Here is a 25,948-nt window from a genome sequence, read left to right as displayed (position 1 = left end):
GGACACTCAACAATGGCTCCTTGATTTTGAGTCTTGGGAGAAGTAGAAAGGTGGGCATAGAATCTGGCTTTAGATATTCAAGAGAAATTGTACAGGAGGCAGAGAGAGAAGTGAGAATGGAGGCCAAGAGTACAGATTTTAAAATTGGAAAAACAATTGGTATCTTTTTTGTTCTTTCAACAATGAGGGCAACAAGCTAAAAAAAAAATGGCCCTGACATATAGATTAACAATGTCGTTAAAAATGGTGTTTTATTTTTATTTATTTATTTTTAATGTGTATTTATTTTTGAGAGAGAGAGAGACAGACAGAAAGACAGAGCATGAGTAGGGGGAGGGGCAGAAAGAGAGGGAGACGCAGAATCTGAAGTAGTCTCCAGGCTCTGAGCTGTCAGCACAGAGTCCATTGTGGGGCTTGAACTCATGAACTGCGGGATCATGACCTGAGCTGAAGTCAGATGCTTAACTGACTGAGCCACCCAGTGCCCTTAAAAATGCTGTTTTGTAAGGAGTAAGTTAGGGAGGCCCTTGAGGGACAAATATAGCTCTAATGCTCTGTCGACACAGATAATACATGAGACAGCTTAATGAGGCTGCCATGCCTTTTTCCTTTCACCTGGTGTGATGACAGTAATTACGTTCAACTTCACCCTCACTTTATTTTCATGATCTCACATTCCGTGTGTGGATTTTATTGTTGTTTTGGTAAATAAAAGAAAAACTTCTCTTAGTTACCTGTCTTCTTAAAAAGGGTGGAGCAGGGCCTGTGGTCTGTAATCAAACTAGGACATGGCTTAAATCCTAAACAGATATTGATTTACTTTACTTATGTTATCTACCTTCAAGAAGATGGCTTGACAAGTGCCTATTGATAGATGCCCATCATTAATGTATAGTAGCCAAACCAATGAAATACTACGCAACTATAGAAAAAAAAAGGAGGTTCTTGTGTAGTATAATAGAAAAGCCATTAGGATATTTTGTTATGTAAGTGAAGCAAGATGTAAAATAGCTTACACAGTATATATTTGTTAATGTTTGTTTATTTTTGAGAGAGAGAAAGTGCAAGTGGGGAGGGGCAGAGAGAGACAGGGACAGAGGTTCTGAAGCAGGCTCCGGGCTGACAGCAGAGAACCCGAAAAGGGGCTCACACTAACAAACCATGAGATCATGACCCAAGCCAAAGTCAGATGCTTGACAGACTGAGCCACCCAGGTGCCCCTAAAACAGTTTAAATAGTATGCTGTCTCTGGGCTAGGAAGGAAAGAAAAAAAGCTGCTCTTTCCACACAGGAGGCTCCCACTCACCACAAGGCCCATCCGCATCCATAGCTTTACTAGCAAGTTTTAAAGAAACAAGTTCCCTTTAGAGTTAAAAATGGACTCTCCTAAATGTCCTCCGTAAATGTGCAACTATTTGTCAAAGTAAAAAGGCCATTTCCAACACATCAGTGAAAAGTAATTGCGGACACAGGCAAAGAGAAAAAAAGAGGCAGCTGAAGCAGCCAGGAGGAGAGTCCAGGAGAAGGGAGGCTAAGGTAGGGACATTTCTATAGCAGGCCCCAGGTAGTGTTGAGAGGTTTTACGAGGAAGGTCATGGCCACTGCCAATCTTGGGGATAAAGGGCTCTGGGTCTGGGGCTTGCTGCATAAGCACTTGCCAAGTGTGCGCTGAAGCTAGGCTGGCTTTGAGGCCTGAGGGACCGTTAGGCCTCGTGTGTGTCGGAGACACCGGGGAGCACTCCCCGGACGTTGGACATGTCTTCTGTCAGCAGGGACTCTGCTGGTTCCAATCTGTGGGTCCTGTTCTTCCCCACCCCCAACAGCTTCATTTGCAGTTCACTCAAAGAGATGTCCCATGAATGTTAAAACTATACAAGCTTGCCTGCACTGAAACCCACTAGGGTCCCAAACCAGAACATCCCTCTAGGAACATGGACCTGGTTTTCCAAGACCTGGCCAAGGGTCATATTAACTAGAAGGCCAAGAGGCTTCTAGCCACCTGTATTCTTTCCCTCTTGCTGAGGCCCACTGGGGCACCTACCTGTCTATCTCTGGGCATTTGAGGCCAGATCCTAGGACTCTGATGGGCATGGGCACACGTGTGTAAGTCCTCTCAAGGGCTGGCCCAGCTAGAGGCCTAGAGACAATATCATTTGTATTACGTATATCATTTTTGTATATAATTTTGTGTTGTATGTTTAAAGACAGACTGGAAAGATATCCAAGCAAATATTAAAGTAGTTCACTACAAGGCAGAGGGGAGGGAGCGTGGAGCATTGTGTACAGAAATGGCACGGGAGCGAGACTGTTCATGTGCACCATTTACATTGTTTTAATTGTTAAAAAAAATAGGTAGATATTGCCTGTTTTTTAACATTTAAATTCAAACAAAATGTGGAATGTGGATTTGTTAGTTAAGGTAATACTAGCTGCAACTGAAAATAAATCACAGAAGTCAAAAGCTTAATACCATGAATGTTTATTTTCCACTCACCCCAAGACCAGAAGTGTATTGTCCTTCAGGGTCTACACTTCTTTCACAACAGGTGTCCTTTCTCCTATGTATCTCAGAGTTCTCTGCATCCAGCTAGCAGAGCTGGGGGTGCAGAGGAGGTGTGGGCCTATAAGTGGAGCAATCACTTCTGCCTACATTGCTTTGGCCAGAATGCAGCCATTTGGCTACTGCTAACTAACTGCAAAGGAAGCTGGGAACACAGTCTAGCTGTGTCCTTGAGGAGGAGATGTATTTGGTGAATAGATAGTGTCTCTGCCACCAGTGGAAAGACTTAACAAAAGAGAGTTCTGATGCATTTTATTTCTCTGTTGAGTATGTAAAATTAAGTTAATGCTAAAGCATTATTTTGAAATCGTGGCATTAAGGTAACTGTTCTTGCAAGACTGTTTTGTTGCTGTTGATGAGATCTGGACATTCACTAATTTCATCCATTCATCAAATGCCTTAGTTATAAAGGCAGCCATTGGAAGATCTGTTATTAGGGCAAATTTAAGTGTCTGCAGAACAGCAGGACTCTGTTCAGGACTCTATTTTGTTTACTTGAAGTAGGTTGAGGCCCCTGCTCCACTTATGAATCGCAGGAGATAAGGAGCATCGTATGCTTTGAAATGCCGCAAAGGTAGACACTGCTAGTACTTCAGGTTGTCCAGGATAGAGGTCATATTCCCTTAACAGTGTAAGGAAATTCAGACCAAGCAAATAAGATTATTAGTTGTCTCCAAGGGTAGACTCTTCATTGTTTAGGAACACCTTTCCAGAGTTATCTGATGATAGCCTCTAATTGCCTTCAAGTTATTTTGCAATTGAGGGCAAGGCAAGCCATTCCTGTCTGTGGATATGTAAATGAATTCTGTGTGATGGAGGGCTGCTCTCTTCTTTGTGGAAAAGACACTTATGGGTTCATTTACAAATTCTGTTCAGTATTCCTGACGGTAAATGTATCTGTTCTTTGGATTCTCCCTTAAACCAGTTTTAACATCTTCCTGGTTCCTTTGTTAACAGTAAGTTACGTAAAATCTTTAATGTACGTTCTGTTTATCTGCATGAAAGTCATAGTTTTATCCTCAAGTGTATCCTTTAATACCAGTAATTATTAAGAACTAAGGCTCTGTGCTTCCGGCTTTTGTAAAGCTTTGCTTTCTTTCTTGGTTTGTTTACCTGTTTTGTTTTCTCTTGTTTTTACACCTATCAGCATTGCCAGAAAAGCTGTTACGTAATATACCATAAAAATCAGGCAGTGAAATAATTTCATTATCTTGCACTTCCACCCCCATCCCAACTGTTAGGATGGTAATGCCAGCATAATATCATCGGAAAGCCTCTTCTGCTGACATTTCAGGCTCCCACAGAAAATGCTGAGAATTTTCTGAGGCTTTATTTGCAAGATGTGTTAAACAAAGAGGTTGGATAAGCAACTTAGATTAAACCTTCAAAGCAGCAGGCCTTTGGTTACTTTTCCTGATTAAGCTGGGAACACTTTGAAACTCTCTTCTTTATCATACAGTGTTTTTTGAAACCATCAGTTTTCATAATGAGAAACACTTTTGTAAACACACTTTTTTGCACCTCCTTCTAATTAAGCAAAACGTTTGCTTTGCACAAAGATTTCCATGTATAAACTTTATCTGCAAAGAATATTTAGTGTGAAGTATTAAAGAATTAGAAGGCTAATTGAAATTACACTTTTCCTATGGATAACATATCAAAACCTATTGGTCTATCCATTAAGATCTAGCTACTTATCCCCCAGGAAGTTCAGAGCCAAATTTGTGACTCAATTTTAATAACTCAGGAAGTTCTACCTGTATGTATTCTACCTTTTCCAGTCTTGACCTTGGTTCTTTATTTACATTTTACCTGTTACTGATTTTACTTATTTAAGTTTATTTTCTTCTATTGTATTGTGTACATTTCATAAGCCATCTCTACTTCTTTAGGAACTAGGCCAGATATAAAGAAAGATGTTTATACAGGCACATTATAACTGCCTCTGTATTCAATCTTATAAGAGAAATTCCTGGAAACATCACAATTTCCTTTGCCATTGTTCTTCCCTAGTGTATTTCATTCAGAGACAAGGAAGCACTTAGGTATTGTACTTAACTAGTCCCTATGCTATGTAACTATCAAATATAGTTTAGGAATGGACAAACAAAATCATAGTGAGATCAATTTGTTTGTCTCAGTTCCTACAGTGATTCATATCATTTAAATGATACTGTATATTCAAGCTCTAAAATATTTCTTAGCTATATCATTATTTATTAGAAAAGTACTTTCTGATCACCAGAATCTCATCCATCTTTTTATAAACATCTCATTAGCTAGAAAATGGCCTGACATTATGCTTAGATGTTAAGAATTCAACTTGCACAGGCTTACAACTCAGAGATTTAAGCTGCATCTAAATCATCCTGGGAGCCCAATGCTCCTCAGATCCCTTTATAGAGCTGAAATCTCCCTAAAAGGAATCAAAGTATTGCCTGAAAGGGGGAAAACAAAAAGGGTGGTTAGCTGCCTTTCCACTGACATAGGGAGAGCCCATTTGATGATGTATTAAAAGCTCACTGAAGTAGGGAACACTTTCTTCCTTGTGAAGAGTAAACTTGGGCTTGAATAAAACTCTTTTCCTTTCTCTTGAAGAAAAGAAAAAGAAAAGAAAAGAAAAGAAAAGAAAAGAAAAGAAAAGAAAAGAAAAGAAAAGAGACCATACTGGATCTGAAGTCCCAAATCTGGGTTCAAATCTTTGTTTGGCAACTCACTGAAGTATAGTTTCCTACACCTATAAAATATGGGTAAAAATTCCCTGTACCTTTCAAGTGGTTGGGAAAATTCATTGTGAGCCTCTTCAGCATGGGACTCATCACCAAGTCCCTCCCTGACTTGCAGTAGGAATTAACTCTGTATGTCTGAACTCTAGAGCTTTTAGAGCCTCTTTCTTTTCTTCTTTCTTTCTTTTCTCAAACAGGCTTCAGCAATAGTAGCTCTGGGTTTTGGGTTTTACTTTTTCCCTAGGAGATCTCCTAGCCCTGTCCTTGGACCTCCTCCATCTTGCCTTAATTACCTTTGAGAAGACCTTCATTTAGGAATTCCATGTTCATTTCTGGCATATTGTATTTTCCAAAGTAGGCCACATCAATATCTCTCATCCCATAGGCTCTTGCACAGTATGAAAGTAAAGAAAGGAAAAATTGGAGTTGTAAAAGGATTTAGTGCCCAGTCTCATGGTCTTTCCCCTTCTAAACATGTACACCACTGTTTCAAATTGTCCTTCTGTTTGTCATCTAGAGGTTTACTGGGGAAGAATGAGAGGGACACCTTTCTTTTGTAAAGTGGGAAAGGAAAATTGAAGACTTCTCCCCGTGGGAATTCTCTCGCAGCTTAGTTTGGGGGTAAATACACTAAGGAAGTGGGAACCTGGAAATTGATTTCCTTAAAATTACCATAGGCAAGTACATGAGGCAGGTCTTATGTACCTTTGTTTGGATGAGTTTCCTAGCTTGAAATTTATTTTTCTTTGCAACCGTTACTTTGTGGTATGATAATTTGAAAACCAGTTTCATACAGTATTGCTAGAAGTTAAAAAAAATCAGAATGAGGCTGGGCTCCATATTGGAAAAAAATTTAGGTAACTCTAACTTAACGATATTTCCTTGTTGTATTTCTCAGAATATGGTGACTCTCCAAGAATATAGAATGGATATAGAATGCAACATTCCCCAAACTGATTTGGATATGAAAAAATAGATTTTTTTTTTCATGGAGACCGATATGAGAATAATGTTAAACTAAACATGCTTTAGAAAACATGGGCTGTATTAGCTATCTATTGCTGTATGGCAAATTCCCACAAATTTCACTTAGAACAACATACATTTATTATCTCACAGTTTCTGTGAGTCAGGAATTTTTTTTTTAGTGTTGATTTATTTTTTGAGAGTGAGAGAGAGTCAGAGTGCAATCGGGGGAGGGGCAGAGAGAGAGAGGGAGACACAGAATCAGAAGCAGGCTCCAGGCTCTGAGCTGTCAGCACGGAGCCCGATGAAGCAGGGCTCGAATTCTCGAACTGAAGTCAGATGCTTAACCAACTGAGCCACCCAGTCCCCGCTCTGTGGATCAGGAATTTTGATTGCAGGGCTGCGATCCAGGTATTGTCTAGGATGTATCTCATCTGAATATCTGACTAGGAAAGGGTTCATTCCAATGAGTTGATGGGCAGAATTCATTTCCTGGTAGTTGTAGGACTGGAGACCTCATTTTCTCACTGGCTGTTGTCTGGAGGCCATCCTAAATTCCTTGCCATGTTGGTCTTCTTTCATCAAGACCAAGAAATGAGCAGATAGTCTCTTCACAGGATGTTTATTGCCGTCTTATGTAATGTCATTATATAAATGTAGTCATGTTCATCTTGTCCTCTTACGATCAGTTGATTAGAAGCAAGTTACAGTTTTCACCTGCACTCAAAGAGAGGAGATTACACAAATGCATGAATATCAAGAGATAGGAATCATGAAGGTAAGAACTGCAAAACTGTCTGTACAAATGCCTTGTCCACCACGTACATCAAGAGAGTTGAACAAACTCTAGCATAGCTTCTCTCAGCTCAAGACTGTGTTCCTCGGATGACAACCCCTGCTTCCTTAAAAGGGCTGCCCAAGAAAGCTCAGTACTGCCAAAAGAATTTATTGTTTTTGTCTAGCTAAAATCTGATTATAGGTCCCTGATCTCCCGTTTTGTATTTACTTTAGAAAACTTGCAATTGTAAATCCTTTCTCTGCTTCTTCAAGATATATCTTCTGTAACCCAGAAATGTCTTTCTCAAGGACCTGAGAGTCATCTCTTTGAAATGTAATCAAGAGAGATAGGGTCTGTGCTTCCCTTTTCCCTGGGAGAGTTGGAGACTGATTCAGTAAGCACTAGTTAGCAGACAGATAGCCTAATCACATTGACTAACCTTCCCAGTGCTTTTTCTTTAGCACCCTCAGCATTTAAAAGGCATCCTTTTTGTTTCAGTGGAGTTGAATCAGTTTATACCGGAGTCCCTGTCCCCTACTACAGTAGCCTGAATAAAATCTTTCTTGCCACATTTGACAAATGTCTGACTGTTTTCCTTGACAGGGGAATCTTAAAGTTTACCTTCCATAGTTACCCAGAGGTTTTGGTATCATTTTGCTTTCCATTCTAAAACATCTAGCAAAGTTGAGCTTCTATGAACATTTTTGGGTTATGTGTTGGGTGTGTAACTTGGGTGTTTTTCCTTTTACATGATAGACCTATTTCTAAAGAATGGTAATTGTTTTAAAATAAATTAATAAAAGTTAAACTACCAGGGAACTTTGATACTGAAAAGAAACACAAGCAGAGAAGTACATCTGGGTTGTAGGTCTGATGCCGTAACATAGACTACACTGAAATGAATTCTCTTGGTGATAAGGTATGATTATCTTTAGGCAATCTGAGAGGAAAAAAAAAAAGTCTCAGCCTTGCTGGAATAAAGAAACTGAGCTGGAGTCAAGTAACACATCCATTACTCCCCACCCAGCCCCTCAATGGGAGTTCACTCTTCCCTTGAAGGAATCAGGAGAATCCTGAGCATGGAAATATTCCACTCAATTAGAGTAGAAGAATTTATACAAAAGGAATTGGGACTTTATAGCAAGTATATTTGTCAAGCAAAGGTTCTGGGATTTTTCTTTGAGCCTTTTAGTCAGTCTCTGAGGCAATGTTGGATCTAGAAGTGTTGATGGCACATTGTTCCCTCTGTCCTCCACTGAGACCCACATTCAGCCAAACAGCAGAGGTCACCTCTTGTGGTTTTTTGCAAAGAGTGGGGACTTTCTAGCACACATCTCTCCTCTAACCCTGTTGAGCCAGTTCATTTGCATCTTTCCCAAGCTTGTACCTCCAGCCCAGCTTGTCAAAGGGTAAATGTGCTTCCTGGATCATGATGCACTAAACCAGAAAGAAAAAGACATTGCACAGGTGTTGAATGAGTGCAGAGCAAGAAGGTTTTGTTGGCGGTGGTGTTTTGTTTTGTTTTGTTTTTTAGGGGAAGTTCATAGCTTCCTTTATGTTTTAGAATATAAACTATGGACACGAAGAGCTGAGATTTTCCTTTGACATTTGTCTGTTCAGTGAACTGCAGAAAATGCAAACCTTTACAAGCCAGAAAAATATATCTTCCTTGTGTGTGCTTAGAATATTTAAAGACCAAACTGTGTCTAACTTTTTTGTTCTCAAAGTTTTGGAAATATTCCTCTTGATTTTATCCTTTTAAAAATTAATTTGTTCTGGGCCACCTGGGTGGCTCAATTGGTTAAGTGTCCAAGTCTTGGTTTCATCATGATCTCACTGTTTGTTGATTAAACCCTGAGTCAGGCTCTGTGCTGACAGCGTGGAGCCTGCTTGGGATTCTCTCTCTCTCTCTCTCTCTCTCTCTCTGTCTCTTTCTCACTCTGCCTCTCCCCTGCTCATGCTCTGTCTCTCTCTCAAAATAAATAAATAAACTAAAAAAAAAAAAAACCCTAAAAACAAAACTAATCAGTTCCAATTCTGTAAGAATGTTTTAAATCAACAGTTATTTCCCTGGTTATATATTATCTTTAGTATTCCAAATTAATCATTTCTGTCGTTGCAATACCATTATACACTATCCTTGAAATTATGATTCTTGGGTAAAGTAATTTTATTCCAAAGCCACAATCACTCTAAAATGAAATTAAATTCCATATAGAGATTTGCCTCATTTTTTATATTTCAGTGATTCCTGAGATTTAGACCTACTTTCCAATAAAACTGTTTGTTCTCAAATGGACAACTTCATCTATATTTTTAATCCATTAGTGGTGTGATTCTAGATTCTTCACTTTAACACTGTTATGACTACATTAAGAAGTTTTAGGTCTTGCCCTGAGTGTTGGTCACTGAGTTGTAGATTCTGGACTGGACCTTGCACCTCAACTACCTTCTCATTTAAAGTCCCTACAGACAGTCATATTCTTCATGCTTTGAGTTTCCATCACCGTGTGTGGCATCTCTGAGCCACTTAGCTAATATTAGTAGTTTTATTTTATTTTATTACTAGATTTTAATACCTTTTGAGGTTATTTAGGAGTCAAATATTTTAATTAAATTATAGAGGTTGATGATATTCCATAAATTTAGCACAAAAAGAAAAAGATTAATATCTACCTTGTACTAGGACACTGTCATATTTATTACTTAGTTAATCATTGTGTAGTAAGTAATGATCCTGATAATCTTGGTCCAGGAGAAATGTCTCCTTCCAGTGGCCCTAGCCATCCCATGTCTGTAGCCTACCACCCCCTGCCCTCGGCTGATTGGATATGGAAAAACATGTGACTCAAGAATGAGGCCAATCAGATGAACTCAACTGAGACTTTAGAAGTAGTTAGTGAAAGTTCCTAGATTTAGAAGATCTGGAGCCTGTCTATAGTTCATTTAGAACCTATGCTGATGAGTAATCAAAAAGAGATTTTTTTTTTTTACAGGGAGTAAGGGAGGGAGAGAGAGGGGAGAAGGCTTGAAGGAAGAAATGGAGGGAGAAAGAAAGGGAGAGGGAGAGAGAGAAAAGAGAAGACAGCAGGGAACCAATTTTAGGTAAAAATAGAGGGGAAACTATAGAAAGATATGCTGCCACTTAGCTACCCTGATTCATGAAGATATTCTAATTCTCCATTTCAGCCTAAGATTTTCAGGTATTTGGATTCTGGAAGATATTCCTGTGCTCACAGATGAAATCTCCATTTACATAAGTAAATTTGAGTGAATTATTACTTACAAACAAGCTATATATGACTAAGAAATTTCATAACAATCCTGTGAAAATTATATTTAAGAACTAGGGCAGGGGCACCTAGGTGGTTTAGTTGGTTGAGTGTCTGCCTCTTGATTTAGGCTCAGGTCATGATCTCAAGGTTGGTGGGATCAAGCCCCTGCATGGGGCTATATGCTGACAGCAAAGAGCCTCCTCTAGATTCTCTCTCTCTCTCTCTCTCTCTCTCAAAACAAATAACTTAAAAAACTTAGGATAGATTCTTGTTTAAAAAGTAATAGATTGAACTCATGCTTCTCTCTGCACCCTTTCCAAGATCCAGTAAAACTGAAATAAAGAAGTGAAAAAAAGATTTGAAATCACAGAGATAAGGAGAAAAATAAAGTCAAATTTTGGAATGATGGAAGGAACATTATGAGTGGTAACTGTCTTAGCTCAGCAGAGAAGGTGAGAGCCAGGTACTTGTAAAGGGGAATGAGAATCAGATCAGTATGTGTCTTAAACCTCATAAAAATCCAAGAAATTGAACCAGCAGACCAGGTAGGAAGCTGGAGTGAAGAGTGAAGTTTAAAAATACAAATGAGGAATAGATGTCTAGGTGTATTTCCCCAACCTGCACAGTCAGGTGAGTATCCCTCTGTCTAAAGGAAGGATGTCTACCCTCTCCCAAAAGACAGAGGGTCTCCAGACAGAGAGATAGCAAGTCCTCATAAGGACAGAGGGGGAGGCTCCCTACAGGCTTACATGTGTGTAGGGCCATGAGACTCTGTAGCCTCTCTAGGGCCCTCGCTCTCTCATCCTAGGCTTATTGTCCTGAGACACATAGTTTCAAGAAGGGGTCTGTAGCATTCTTCCTGGAGGAAATGGCCAGCTTCACACACACACACACACACACACACACACACACACACACACACACACAATTCAGAGGTGCTGACTTTTGGCAGATTCTCTTATCAGTGCCTCTTGGGGTGAAGCTCAACAGTCTACAACCTGCCCCATGTACATCATGTACATAGTGCCCACTCTTTAAGAATGAGTTGGCAATTAAGAATTTTCAGACATTTGAGGAAAGCGTTTAACATGGAAGGAAAAAAAGGGAAAAGGATATTTGGATGAATAAAGGGGGAAAAGAGACAATGCAAGATAGCTTTGGTTAAATGCAGGTTTGGAGGTATGGGTATCTAGAAAGAAGTCTGAATTGCCCAGAGCAGGACATAGAAGAACAGAGACAAAACCTTCATTAGGTAAAGAGTTGAATTTGAAGACATCAGCTTTGTGAGAGAACAGCGTCAAATAAGGAAAGATAGGTGGTTGAATATAACAAGAGGAGGCTACTAATTCCAGAAAGCAAGACCTAGGAGGATATCTAATGATAGAAAAAGAAAATTTGAGGGCCGTCTGGGTGGCTCAGTCAGTCAAGTGGCTGGCTTTTGATTTCACTTCAGGTCATGATCTCACAGTTCCTAAGCTCAAGCCCTGTGTCACCCTCCACACTGACAGTGCAGAGCTGGCTTGGGATTCTCTCTCTGCCCTTCCCGTGTTCACTCTGTCTCTCAAAATAAATAAATAAACATAAAAATAAATAAAAAGAAAATTTGATTATTGAATAGAGGAACAACTGACTGCCTTGGAGAAAAGCATTGAGGGGCATTAAAAAACAACTTTGTAGGGTTGCCTGGGTGGCTCAGTTGGTTAAGCGTCCAACTTCGGCTCAAGTCATCCTCTTACCGCTCCTGGCTTTGAGCCCTGCTTTGGGGTCTGTGCTGTCAGCTCAGAGCCTAGATTCTGTCTCTGTCTCTCTCTGCCCCTCCCGCACTATGCTCTGTCTCTGTCTCTCTCAAAAATAAACACTAAAAAAATAAAATAAAATAAACAACTTTATAAGTAAATAACCTGATAGAAAAATGGGCAAAAGATTTGAAGAAGTGCTTCAGTAGAGATTATATACAGCACATGAAAAAATATTCAATATCATTATTCATTAGGGAAGTGCAAAGTAAAACCACAAGGAGATGCCCATTTAAATGGTTTAAAAACATGCAAAACAAAACATAAAATACCAAGTGCTGGTGAGAATGTGGAGATGTGGGGCAACTGTAACCATCATCTGTTGCTAGTGGGAATGAAAATGTTGCAGTCACTTTGGCAAACACTTTGGTAGCATAGTACAAAGTTAAATACACACCGATGGTATGACCCAGCAATCCCACTTCTAGGTATTTACCCAAGAGAAATAAAAATTTTGTTTTCACAAAGACACAAATGTTTATAGAAACTTTATTCATAATTTCCAAAACCTTGAAACCGCTCAGATTTCTCTCAACTGGTGAATGGATAATGCAAAGTGTAGTACATCCAGATAATCAGCACTACTAACAATAAAAAGGAATTAACTCCTGATACATGAAACAACATGAATGAATTATTTTTTAAGACTTTAAAATTTTTTTTTAAATTTTTTAAATGTTTTTATTTATTTCTAGGAGAGAGAGAGAGAGACAGCATGAGCAGGGGAGGGTCAGAGAGAGAGGGAGTCACAGACTCTGAAACAGGCTCCAGGCTCTGAGCTGGCAGTCAGCACAGAGCCCGATGCGGGGCTCGAACCCACGAACCGCGAGATCATGACCTAAGCGAAAGTCGGACACTTAACCGACTAAGCCACCCAGGTGCCCCAAGACTTTTTAAATTTTTAAGTAACTCTCCAAACAGCATGGGTCTAAGACACAACCCCAGGACCAAGAGTCACATGCTCTAGAGACTGAGTCAGCCGAGTGCCCCATGAATGAACTCCTTTAAGTGAAAGAAGCCCCACCTCCAAAAGCTCTATAAAAAGCATTCCATTTCTATGATATTCTGAAAAGGGCAAACAATAGGGACAGAAAATGGATTAGTGGTTGCCAGAGGTTGTTAGGGTTGGGGAGGACAGATTGATTGACAGTTGGGTATGACTATGTTGTATAAAGACCTACATGCTAAAAATGTGAATTTTTATATGTAAACCATAACTTTTAAAAATGGTGGGAAAATGAATGACGTTTCTGGCTTGAGTGACAATTAGAGAAGGCATTACTAAGGTTAATAGGAAAGCTTGGCTGGGCAGAAGACAAGACCAAAAGGAAATAAGGGCAGATTCTGCCTTGGCAAATCAAGCTTGAGGCAGCAGAAATACAGACAGTTAATATAGTAGTGGCTTTTCATTGCTGATTGCTATTCCATTGTATGAATATACTAGAGTTTATTTTGACATTTGCCAGGTGAGGGACATTTGAGTCGTTTCCAGGTTCAGGCTCTTATAAACAGTCTCTGTACACATTCGTGTGGCTACTGAGGACCCGAGCAGAAAAGCCAGGGATCTATGTTCCTAAAATGCAAATCTGATCATGTTATTCCCCTGATTAAAATTCTTCCCTGGTTCCTTATTGCCTACAGCAGTGATTCTGCACTGTGACCACACATTAAAATCACCTGGAGTGCTTCAAGATGCTGTATGTTTGGCCCACGCCCAGCGGTTCTGACTTAATTGATCATTGGATGGGGCTCAAGTGTCAGATTTTTTAGAGCTCTTCATTTGAGAGCTCTTTAAGGCTTTAAATCTTTTTGAAATAAAATTAGTGAGATATAATGTGTATAACATACAATTCACCTATTTGAAGTGTACAATTAAATCATTTTTGTATATCCCATTATTGATTTTTAAAATATGTATTAAGTAATAAAATTTGCCATTTTAAAAAATATATTTTTAAAGGTTTTATTTTTAAGTAATCTGCACATCCAACATGGGGCTCAAACTCACAACCCCAATGGCTTAGTCGGTTGGGTGTCTGACTCTTGATTGTGGCTTAGGTCATGATCCTGGGATGATTGTAAGATCAAGGCCAGCATGAATTGAGATTCTGTCTCTTTGTCCCTCTGCGCCCTTCTCCTGCTCACATACATGGTCTCTTTCTAAAATAAATAAAATAAAAATAAAATAAAACCCTATAATCCTAAAATCAAGAGTCACATGTTCCACCAACTGGTAGAGCCAGGTACCACGAAACTTTGCTATTTTAAAGTGTATAATTCAGGGTCATTAATTGCATTCACAAGATTGTACAGCCGTCACCACTGTTTCCTTATCCCTATTTGATTTCAATAAATGTCCAGTTCTACAGAAGTAAATCCAAGTACCTTAGGAAACTCCCAAAACCTTTCATAAGAATACCTCATCCTGTGTTCCTAGAGCAGCTCCTGTTTTCCCACCCTGCCTTCTCTTGGATCCTGGCAACCTGAATCATCTTTAACCTTTGAAAATTCATTATCTTTGCATAATCCTATTTCATCTCTCTGAAACATTATTCCCACTACTACTGATAAAATCCCATGCCTTCAAAGCCAGACTCAGGTATTATTTTTATGGAATATTTTTCCACTTCTGGGCTTCTTTAGCTGCTCCACTCTGTGATCTCTGGGATCCTTTATCAACATCTGTCGGAACACTTAATTGTGACAATTTTTAAAAAATCTTTTTTAATGTTTTTATTTAGTTTTGAGACAGAGAGTATGTACAGAGGAGGGGCAGAGAGAGATGGAAACACAGAATTCAAAGCAGGTTTCAGGCTCTGAGATGTTAGCACAGAACCCAATGAGGGGCTCAAACCCACAAACTGTGAGGTCATGACCTGAGCTGAAGTCAGGTGCTTAACTGACTGAGCCACCCAGGCTCCCTAATTGTGACAGTTTTTTATGTCTCCTCCACCAGATTCTCCCTGTCTCTCTCTCTCTCTTTTTCTCTCTCTCTCTATTGGTGAAGCTTCAATGTGAACATATAAACCCATGAGGCTGTCTTGAAGAACTGGTAAGAAGAGCCACAAATAGTGATATGAGTGAGAAGTAAACTTTTGTTGGTTTAAGGCACTGAGATTTCAGGGACAGTTTGTTTCCACAGCAAAGCCTAGTCTTGCTTGACTAATACACTCATAAGGAATTCATTCATCATATTCACCAGCTGTTCTCTTGGTGATATAACTAAATGGAGAATGTGGAACTCTGTGGGAAAGAGATCCTGGGTTTGAGGGCAGGCAGGAGAGCTTGATTTTGAGGAGTCTAGGAAAGATACTAGTTTGAAGGAAAGGTCTTGAGCAAAATGTTCCCCAGGAAAGATAGACATGGGCTGCTGGGATGAGGAAAGAAGGAACTCACATATTGTTTTTTTCTAAGGGCACTGAAAGCAAACAGCCTATTACATCCTTTTACATAAGACTGTTCCCGACTTCCAGAATTAGACATGACCAAATGTAAAATTTCAAATCTCAAAGCAATACTTGCCAAAAAGATACAGTGTGAAAAAGAGAGCGCGCGCGAGAGAGAGAGAGAGAGAGAGAAAGAGAGAGAGAATTTAATCCTGAACAGATGTTCCATTTGTTAATTTGATTTTTACTAACAAGATACATTTTCGAAGGCATTGAATGTGCCAGTTTTGTCCCTTGTTAGTATAATCAGAAAGATGTCCTGGTTCAGCAGTGCTCTGGAGGATGAAACATGTTCTCCTTTATGATTTGCAACTCTGATTAGTTCTATTTTTCTGCCTAAGCTGCAAAAATGCAAATGTGAATTGAGATTCAGTGTAATTTCTGCTTTTTACATCATCACCATTTTAAAAAATTCAGACCGAGTTATCTTCTTTGAATCGCACTAAAAATGTGACCTTAGGTGCACAAGGCAGAATATACTGTTGTCCAATCTTCCAGAATCTTATTAACCGACTATCTCACATTATTAAAAAAACAAAAGACATCTGTCATAGAGAAATACGTATGAATTAAACATATCGAATCGGAAGTAAATTGTTGAAAGGAGAAAAATATATGTTAAAAAAAGTATTATAATCTGGGATCTGCTTTAAAATCATTAGACAAAAAAGGAGGAAAAAATATGTATATCAAGCAGGCATTGCAAAATATCAAGAATTGTTGAATCTCATTAATGAGTAGATAGGGACTTATTGTACCCTTCTCTCCACTTTTGTGTATGTCTGATATATTTTTTTAATTTTTTAATGTTTTATTTATTTTTGAGAGAGAGAGTGCAAGCAGGTGATGGGCAGAGAGGGAGACACAGAATCCAAAGCAGGCTTCAGGCTTTGAGCTGTCAACACAGAGTCCTACACGAGACTCGAACTCACAAGCCATGAGATCATGAGCTGAACCGAAATCAGACACTTAACTGACTGAGCCACCCAGACACCCCCTGATATTGTTGATGATAATAGAGGGATCATAAACTTACAGATAAAATACCTTCAAACATTTGCACAAATTTAAGGTCCCAACTTACAGAATTAAGTTCCTTAATCACAGAGTTACACTGTGTCATATCAAAAAATAATAATGATATTTTGCAAACAATAGGTTTTTTTTCTTCAGAGCTCTTTCACATGTTTTTTTCACCACAAAGCATAGAACGGCAGATTCCTGCAGTGATTATTACCTCTTCTGATGCTATTTAATAAGCTGCCTTTCTCACTGCCCTGAAATCTGAATATCCTAAAGGAGCTCAACTGTCTTTAAAAGCAGCAATGGTCTTGTGCCACCTTTGGAATTAGACTCAGTGTTAAAAATGAGAGTTTGGACCGGCATGCAGGAGGGAAATCTACATTTTCTTCTCCTTGTGTATCAACACGGAAGACTGTCGTCTTCAAACCTATACATACATCTGATTTAATTATCGATTGTTTTCTAGAAACCATATCTGTTGTTTGTGGCTTGAAACATGGATTTGAAAATAGTGATTTTCTTTTGCTCTGTTGACAGTATCGATAAAGGTAGAGTATATCTTATTGGCTAGAGAGATATTTAGCATGCCGTAGGTGTAAATGAAAGACATAAACTAAGAGACAAAAGCGAACCTTTCAAACATTAATGTGATGTTGACTGTGTTATTATGAGCCTAATGATATCAAGTGCACACAAGAACACATAGGTGTCATGCTGGGAAACCAATGATCTAGCTTTCATCTTGACTGCAGGCAAAGAATATCTCATTAAAGCTATAAATTTCATGAGTCTGTTCCCAAATTTAAAACCCTTAAGGAAAATGGCTTTCATGGTTCAACAGTTTTAAAGGGTTGTACTTACTTGGCTTTGTAACAAGGAAATTAATAGTTTTTCTAAAACAAATCAGAATTATGCCATAGTTGCATGTGTTTTCATGCTGTTGCTGTTAGCACTTAACTTCCTCTCTAGATAACAAAATCACGGACTCCACATTGAATTCACCACAGGGAGACATTTATTACCTGCTATGTTTGCTCAGGATAGTCTGGGATGGGGATGAAATTTGTTCATTCATGGCTATGTAAAAATTGTTTTCTTGAGGTAATGTGAAATGGAGTAGGTTTCTAATCAACCTTCACGATTCAGAGTGAATCTTACTTAGTCTACTATCAGGAGGAGTAAGTTGTTCTAGTCGTAGGCGGTGTGGGCAACCTGCCAATTGAAATGCATGCAGGCCTCAGGGACCCAAGGCTTTGAGAAATGTCAGTACTATTAACTGAACCAATTTCTTCTTTCTCAGTGGACTTTGTAATACATCTTAGGTAGCCATGGGAGAGAGGCATTTGTAAGAAACATACTCTCTTTTTGTTTTATTTACATTTAACTTAAAGAGTAACCATTTGTCCTATCTGGGAGAAACAAGACAGAGTATAAGAGATGTAGGAGACTACAAATATGTAAAATGCCTCTAATGGTTAAGGCTTAAAGGAAAGACATTAGTGACTTACAGACAGGATATACAAAACAAAATGAGCAAGAAGAATGTAATTATCATCTTCCAAACAGTGTTAGAGAAGCAAAACTATCTTAACTCACCTCATTTCAGCTGGATGATCAGAAAGTTACAAATGAAAGCCTAGTACTCCCTGAAAAGACCCTGTCCTGTTGGTATGGGTGGAAATAAAAAAAGAAGTTCATAGATGCTTGAAACTCAAAGCAGTTCATTTACACTTAAAGTCGGAGCACCTGGGTGCACATCTGGCTTCTCCCCTCACTCAAGCTTTCTAATCCCAAGGAAGAAGGATAGAATTTATCCAGAAGATACAGTGATTATTTAAAAATTTTAGATTATGTATAAATATACTGTGAACTGCAAAGGTCTTTTAAAACAAATCATTAAATCTGAACATGCAGTCATTAAAAAGCTTTAACTACATTAAATGTCTTCAAATAAGGCATTCTACTGTTTTTGAATGGTGAATTTTTTTGTATGTTGTTTAATTTCTTTTTAAATTTTCATCAGCATTTTTTGTAGGTAATGAATACTCCTAACCTTCATACACTGATGTTACAGATCTATTGCACATTACATCCAGTTTCCCGGAAAGAAAATCAAGCGATTTTGTGAACCATACTCCACAGCTTTGTGTGACAAATGGTTTTTGAAAATAATAACCACTATGAAATACAACTTTTACTTAAAAAGAAAAAAAATGCCTCCAGTTTCTGGCTAATTATGAATATTATGAATAAGATTATTTAAAATATTCATGTAACAAATCTAATTCATGTAACTACATGTAATTCATGTAACTTACATGTAATTACATGTAATTACATGTAATTCATGTAAACAGATATCTCTGTGGGTATATATTTTCATTTCTCTCATGTAAAACTCTGTAGTGGAGTGACTGGGTCATATAGTAAGAGTATGTTTAACCTCATTCAAAACTTCTAAACTCTTTCAAAGTGTATCATGTTACATTTGCACTGATAATCAGGACAAGATGACAGTTTCTGTAGTCAGCCTCTTTCCATGGCCACATCATTCCTTTTTCAGTAGGCTCATAAATGGCCATCCGGCAGGGATGGAACTATGTATGGACTCAACAACATTGTGTTCACCCCTGAAAGGAAATTTGGTTACCATTGCTAAATGCTTGACTTGCCAGCAGTAGCAGCCTGCCCTCAACTGCTTATGCAATATCTCAATTAGTTTTCTATTGCTGCACAACAATTACCACAAAATTAGCAGCTTACAACAACGAATGTTTATGAATTCAGAGTTTCTGTGGAATGTGAGTCTGAACATGGGCTAGTTGAGTCCTTTGTATAAGTTCCAGCTGCTTCACCAGCATTTCATTATCAGACTTTATAGCCCGGGACTGTCCAATAGAAACACAATGGAACCACATAGACAACTGTGTTACAAAAGTGAAAATAGGTGAAGTTTATTTTAATAATGTACTTTATTTAGTCAAATCTATTTAAATATATTATCATTTCAGCATGTAGTCAGCATAAAATTAATGAAATACTTTATTCTTCTTTCATACTAAGTCACCCAAATCTGGCATGTATTCCTATAGCACTAACTTAATTCAGACTAGTCATATTCCAAGTGCTTAATAGCCACGTGTGGCTAGTAGTAGCTATATTGGACAACATAGAAATCTTTTAGGGGACATACAGTGGTAATTGTGGTTTTAACTTGCATTTTCTTGATAACTCAGTGATTCTGAGCATGTTTTCATGTACTCCTTGGTCATTTGTGCATCCTCTTTTATATAATATCTGTTCAAATGTCCAGCAACAGGTGAATAGATATACAAATTGTGGTATACTCCTACAATGATAAAGTACTCAGCAATAAGAAGGAAGAAAACTACTGATTCATGCCATAACCTGGATGACTCTCAGAATATTATGCTGAGTGAAGATAGCCAGACACAAAAGAATACGTATGATACCATTCCACTTAAATGAAACTTTAGAACAGGCAAACGAGTCAAGAAAGCAAGCAGGTTGGTGGTTATAATAGAAGTGGGTGAATAATTGCAGAACTGCATGAGAAAGCTTTTTAGAGTGAAGAAAATGCATTATGTCTTGATTGGAGTGGGATTACATGGATGTAAAACTTATTATTGAACTGCATATCTAAAATGGGTGCATGATATTATATGTAAATTATACTCCAATTCAATTGATTTAAAAAATAGAAGCAATACATGTTAGTACCTGCTATGTAGTTTGCAGGCCCAGTGCAAGGTAAAGCTGTGAGGCCCCTTATTTTAAAAGTATTAAGAATTTCAAGGCTGTGACAGCAGAGGGAGTTTGTCTGTTATTCAATTCCCAGTAATATGCAGCGCGTGGCATATATAGAAGGTTCCAATAAAGTTCTATGGAATGAATTTTAAAACTTGGGCATCCTAGTGCTCAGCAACTTCCATTTGAGAACAGCCCCAAACTTCTTCCTACTTCTGCTGTTTATTTCATAGATCTGAGGAAAGAGTAGAATTCTGAATACAGTTTGAAAAAATGGCGGTCATAAGTATGATAGAGAAAAATACTGATTATACTTGCTTTATTTTTAAATTTTCTAAACATGTGAAGAAATATAGCCCAATCACTAACATGAAGAGAGTGAGTACAAGTCAGCTGAGTGGGTGGAGATTATACAGGCATTTTGTTCTTTAAATATTCTGTATTGTTAGTTACAGGCTGACTTACAGTGGCAGTGTTATATCTAATATGGGTCAGGAAATGAGTTAAGTAATGGGAATATATAAAGATAAAATAGGTATATATAATTTTGCAGTGGTCTGTCTTCTTTAGAAATCAATTTTTAGGTCATATTCCAATTATTAACATTTCTATTATTTTCTTCCATTATAACTCAATGTACAAAAGATAAAGCAGGATTCTCATGTTTTGGAGCAGGTGGAATACTAGACATTTCATTAGGACTTTGCTCTAGTGCTTTTTAACAACTAGAATAGTTATTAATGGAGAGAGGCACTTGGACTTACTTAAATGTGTTAGGGATCAAATGTGGCCCCTCAAACCCTCACATTCATATATTGAAGCCCTAACCCTCCAGTATGGCTATCTTTGGGGTAAGGAACTAATTAAGATTAAATTAGGTCATAAAGTTAAATTCCTGATGGTCGGATTAGTGTTCTTTTAAGAAGAAACCAGAGAGCTTGCCTGCTCTCTTGCCTCATACATGCACGAAGGAAAGACCATGTGAGGATGCAGTGAAGTGCCCTCACCAGAAACCAAAACTGGGGACTTCCAGCCCCTAGAACTGAGAAAGGATCAATTTTTGTTGTTTAAGCTACCAGCCTGGGGTCTTTTGTTATGGCAGCCTGAACTAATACAAAATGTATTCTATAAAATATTTAAAAATACAAAGTATGTATAATCTGATTCAAACAAAGTGACCAATTTAATGAGTTACATAATGTGGGCAATCTAATTGGGTTACAACAGGATGTATAGGTATTTATTGATGGCATGAATGTATGGACCCTTAAAATTTGATAAATTCATGTGGCAGATTATCCCTAAAGGAAATTTACTATGATTTTACTTCATCACTCACTGTCCTAAACCAAGGGGTATGCTTTTTTGAAAAGAAAAAGTTAAAACGGAAAACTGGGGGTTAAATGGTTAAAGGTATCACTTAAATATAAATATTTAAAATGCCTGTCCGGTGGCTCAGTGTGCCTCTCATACTATTCAGCAACTTATTTTAGAAAGAAAACTAGTTAAGAGATGAGATGGCAATGCACTCAGAATTTACCGGGAAAAAATGGCCAAAAAGTTACTGAAAAACCATAGAGAAACAATAAGCTGCTTTTATACTTGTTTCATCATAACTTAATGTACAAGAGATAGAGCAGGATTCTTATGTTTTCGAACAGGTGAAATGGTAGTTATAATTGTTTCACTTATTTCACTTAAGCCAAAGTCTTCAAAATAAATTACGCATGGCTAAGAAGTTGGGGAAGAGGAATAACTAAATAAAAGAGAAGCAGCAGGTGATGTATGAGGTGCTAATAAGCAAGACTGTACATTTTAGGGGAAGATAGTGGATTGAAAGAGGTATGGTATTAATAGGTGTTTCCACAGTAATTAAATGTGATATTGTTGGCTGAGACTGCTTGGGCTTGAAGTCGTGCTCTGCCAGTTACAAGCTACATAACCTTAGTTAACTTATTTCCCCTGTCTAAACCTCAGATTGATCACTGGAAAATGGGAAAAATAATAGTAACCATCTTACATGTTAACAGGGATGATTAGTGGCATAATGTACACTAAGCATTTAGTACCTGCAACATAATAATAAATGCTATGAATCATGTATTGCTGCTGCTTTTTAAAAGTAACACTAGTAATGTAATGCCAGTCTATGTGAACAGGGTATTTGGAAATAGACTCACGTCTAACTCAAAAACAGAAAAAAATGGGGAAAAATGTCAAATTCATTTTTATATTTGCTTATTATAAAGGCCTGCTTTAGACTCCAACCTGCCCTCGCAGGCATTTGCCTCAAAGTCTTTGTTCCAAAATTCACCCAAGGAGTCTGGTACGTGGGATATAAGTGTTTTACTGATATCCACAGTTACATTATTTGAGGCTGTGTATCAATGAATTTTCTATCTTGCCTTATAGTTTTTCCCATTTCAGCTCACTGTATCATTGACTGTCAGCATGTCCCACTGTCACACCTTTACTCAACTTGTCAGGTGCATGTGGTAAAACTGTGGCTCCAGGGCAACTACCCAGATTCTATTCTCACAGGGAAGAACTTGTATGCTGACATTCTCTTACAAGCCCTCCAAAGTTCTGCTGCTCTTTTTAAAAAACTCCGCCTTAGATAATCAAACAAAGACATCTGCCAGAAAACATCTGACTCTGCAAATAGCAAGTAGATTCACTGCTCCTGCTATAGTTGGCAAATGATAGCTAAAAAATCAGAACCAGGGGAAGTAAAATGGCTGGTTATGAAAATTCTGATAAAGAGAAGTATCAAAGGAATTTTAGAAAATTCCTAAGCCAAAGAAGTACAGATGGGAAAGTGTTCTTGAAATATCCAGGAAAGTGCGTAGGGCACAGCAAATAGTAGGTAGGTCCTTAGTATTTAGTGAATTAAAAGTCATGGCACTACTTCTGCTGCAGAGAATGTTAAATCTGTTTCTTTTTAACCCTTACTTGGAATGCTAGAATAGTATGTTATACATGAGTTGATGAAATCACAAAATGGTATTTCACCTTGTGGCACTGTTTGGTTTTAAGTGTTTTCACATTCATGTGTTTCCTGTTGATTTTTCTTTATATTAATAATTGGAATTCTCTTAATGCCCCTGAACAGAGCCTAGTAAGAAGAAAAATGACTGTGAGAGATATTTTGTTTTGGTCATCCAGATGTATTAGTACTTACAGATTACAGGTTACAGATGAGAGAAAATTCTGTTTGTTTGTATTCTCATACTTCAGTTTAGAATTTTTTTTTTTTAAATTAAAGGTCTTTTATTAAAAGTTTAAATTGCTTCAGAAGACATACAAATTCTAAGGACAAGGTCCTATTTCATTTTCAATGCTTTATTGAGAACATTTTGCAAATTAGATTTTACAATTTAACATTTTACAATTAGAAATTTTATCTGCTACTACATAAATTTCAAACTTTTCAAAACACTACAGAAAATCCTTTATTTCTTTGGATTTTTCTGTTCCATGCTGAGCTCCTGAGATATATTTTTTCTTTCAGCTTCATTTTCATCTTCCTGTGAAATAAATTTTAGAAAACATTAAAATATAAACTTTAGGGCATTTTATCAGCTATACTTAATACATTTTAATTCTGCTTTCTGAAGAATTAACTATTGTGATTCTGGTAATCCTAGAAAAGAGGTTAGAAACAAAATGATAAAATTATGTAACATATAAATATTACAGTGGGTGCTCATTTGCACTACACATTGACTAAAATTTTCTATATGTTCTTAAAAGCAGCTTATTTTATTAATGACCTCAAATTACTTTTGAAAACACCTGCCCATAAAAATTATCCATTTTAGGGAGGTGAATCAGGTATTTTTACTTCACTGTTTGATAAAAATAAATTTAACTTCTGAGACACTTTATGTGCTCCAGCATGGTGTTCTTGTTTCATCTAATGTACTTTCTTGACAGGTCTGCCAATTTTCCAATTACTTGTACCACCATATGTTATCTGAAGATCAGTCAGCTCTAAACTAGGAAACATGGGCACGTCAGGCTATCGAATGCTTACAATCTTCTGCAGTTTCGATTCTAAGTGTGGCTTCATAATTCATAGCGGGTTCCTGTGGAACATGGTGAATAAATGAAGTGACTGCATAATGTCCATCCCCATAAGAATGAAATGCATCTTGTGTTCAATATTAAATGGTGACCTCCAAAGTGTAAATAATGAGAGTCTGGAGAAATATTTCACCTTACAATCTGTAACCCATTTCATCATCTATGTTCTTTCAACAAAACCAAGTACAAAGCAGTCTTGCTTTCCTAATATTTCTAATAATTATCAGGTGAGATCTTTCATTTTTATTAACTGAAATTAAAAAGGACTGTCTACTGAGTTAATTAAAGCACAGGAAGCAATTTCTTAAGTATCTCTAAACAACAGTAATATTATCAGTATCACCAAATACATCACCCCCTATCTCTGAATATTATAAAACCAAATTCAATCATTGTTGAGCTCTTAGTAAATTGACTTTATTAAGTAAATGCAAATCAAAGTATATATATTTGTTTCCCATGAAAAACCACATCCTTGCCTGTAAACATTAAGGTGGAGAAAGCTTCCTTTCTATACTTTGTCTCTAAGTTCAATAGCATCTATGATTTAGGCTTGGTCAACACCAGAAAAGTAGAGGAATTATCAGTATTATAAACAAACCTGAATCATTTATAAATATGTTGCATACAAGGGATGAGGCTTTGAATGTCATTTTGGTAATGTAATTTTAATATATTTTTCTAAGCATAATAGCCACTGTATGTTTAATTTTTTTTCCAATTTATCTCTACTGAACAGAGTAAGTATTATGTTTGATTGACTCTTGAACAGGTAGTTTCCTTTCCACTTTTGGACAAGAGTTTCTAGAGATTATAGAGATTACATTTTGATTAGTTCCTATTAAGAAGCAAATTTTGCTCTATGCTTACTGCTGTCTTCTTCAGGTAAGACACTGACAGCAGGTAAAGGCAGCAAGACATTTTTTGTTAGGTAGCATTGAATTTATCTATTTAAACACAGATTTTTTTTTTAAAGAAATATAGTACAGTTCTGTAAATGTTTTTTTCTCTTCTGATTTTGTCAACATCTTCTCTTTTCTAACTTTATTATAATACAGTATATATATATATATACATAACAATATGTGTTAATTATGTTATCAGTAAGGCTTCTGGTCAATGGTAAGGTATATTAGTAAATTTAGGGGTAGTCAAAAGTCACATGCAGGTTGCTGGCACACCTAGCCCCCTAGTGTTATTCAAGGGTCAACCATAGTTTATGAATGCACATCTCTTCTAACATTGCCTCCTGCTCAGGACAGGTAAAGAACTGTTCCACATTTTTCCGTATGCTGAGGACATGTCTTACAGGATCGTGCCTTTCTGTGCCTTTAAACCGTTTCCATAGGTAACAAGATCCTATCTCCTTTTTCCTCTGTACAAAGATAACTGTGATTTGGATGAAGAAAAGGATTATGAAGGGGGTGGGGAAGGCATTTAACCCTAATGGTAGAGTACAACACACTGTAATTGTTATAGTAGAACATCATCAAAATAATGAAAATAGCAATAAAAGATTTTTTT

At 37.5% G+C, this 25,948-nt stretch overlaps 1 protein-coding gene across 4 annotated transcripts in view; it reads right to left on the bottom strand.

Moving 5' to 3' along the window:
* Positions 1-6,420: 6,420 nt before the first annotated feature.
* PHF14 (PHD finger protein 14) overlaps positions 6,421-25,948 on the bottom strand; it is a 210,921-nt gene continuing 191,393 nt past the window's right edge. For 3 of the 4 annotated variants that reach the window (XM_077754226.1, XM_077754227.1, XM_077754229.1), the window contains one exon: positions 23,680-23,865. In XM_077754226.1, coding sequence (XP_077610352.1) covers positions 23,791-23,865 — 75 coding nt within the window. In that variant the 3' untranslated portion in view covers positions 23,680-23,790. Of the gene's footprint in view, positions 6,970-23,679; positions 23,866-25,948 lie in introns of those variants that run through there. The other variant, XM_077754230.1, reaches the window with a different exon arrangement.

Source organism: Crocuta crocuta, unplaced genomic scaffold (assembly GCF_008692635.1).
Source record: "Crocuta crocuta isolate KB4526 unplaced genomic scaffold, BGI_CrCroc_1.0 scaffold292, whole genome shotgun sequence".
NCBI classification, from domain to species: domain Eukaryota; kingdom Metazoa; phylum Chordata; class Mammalia; order Carnivora; family Hyaenidae; genus Crocuta; species Crocuta crocuta.
Note: the sequence above shows the minus strand (reverse complement) of the source record. Positions and strands in the feature narration are given on the sequence as shown.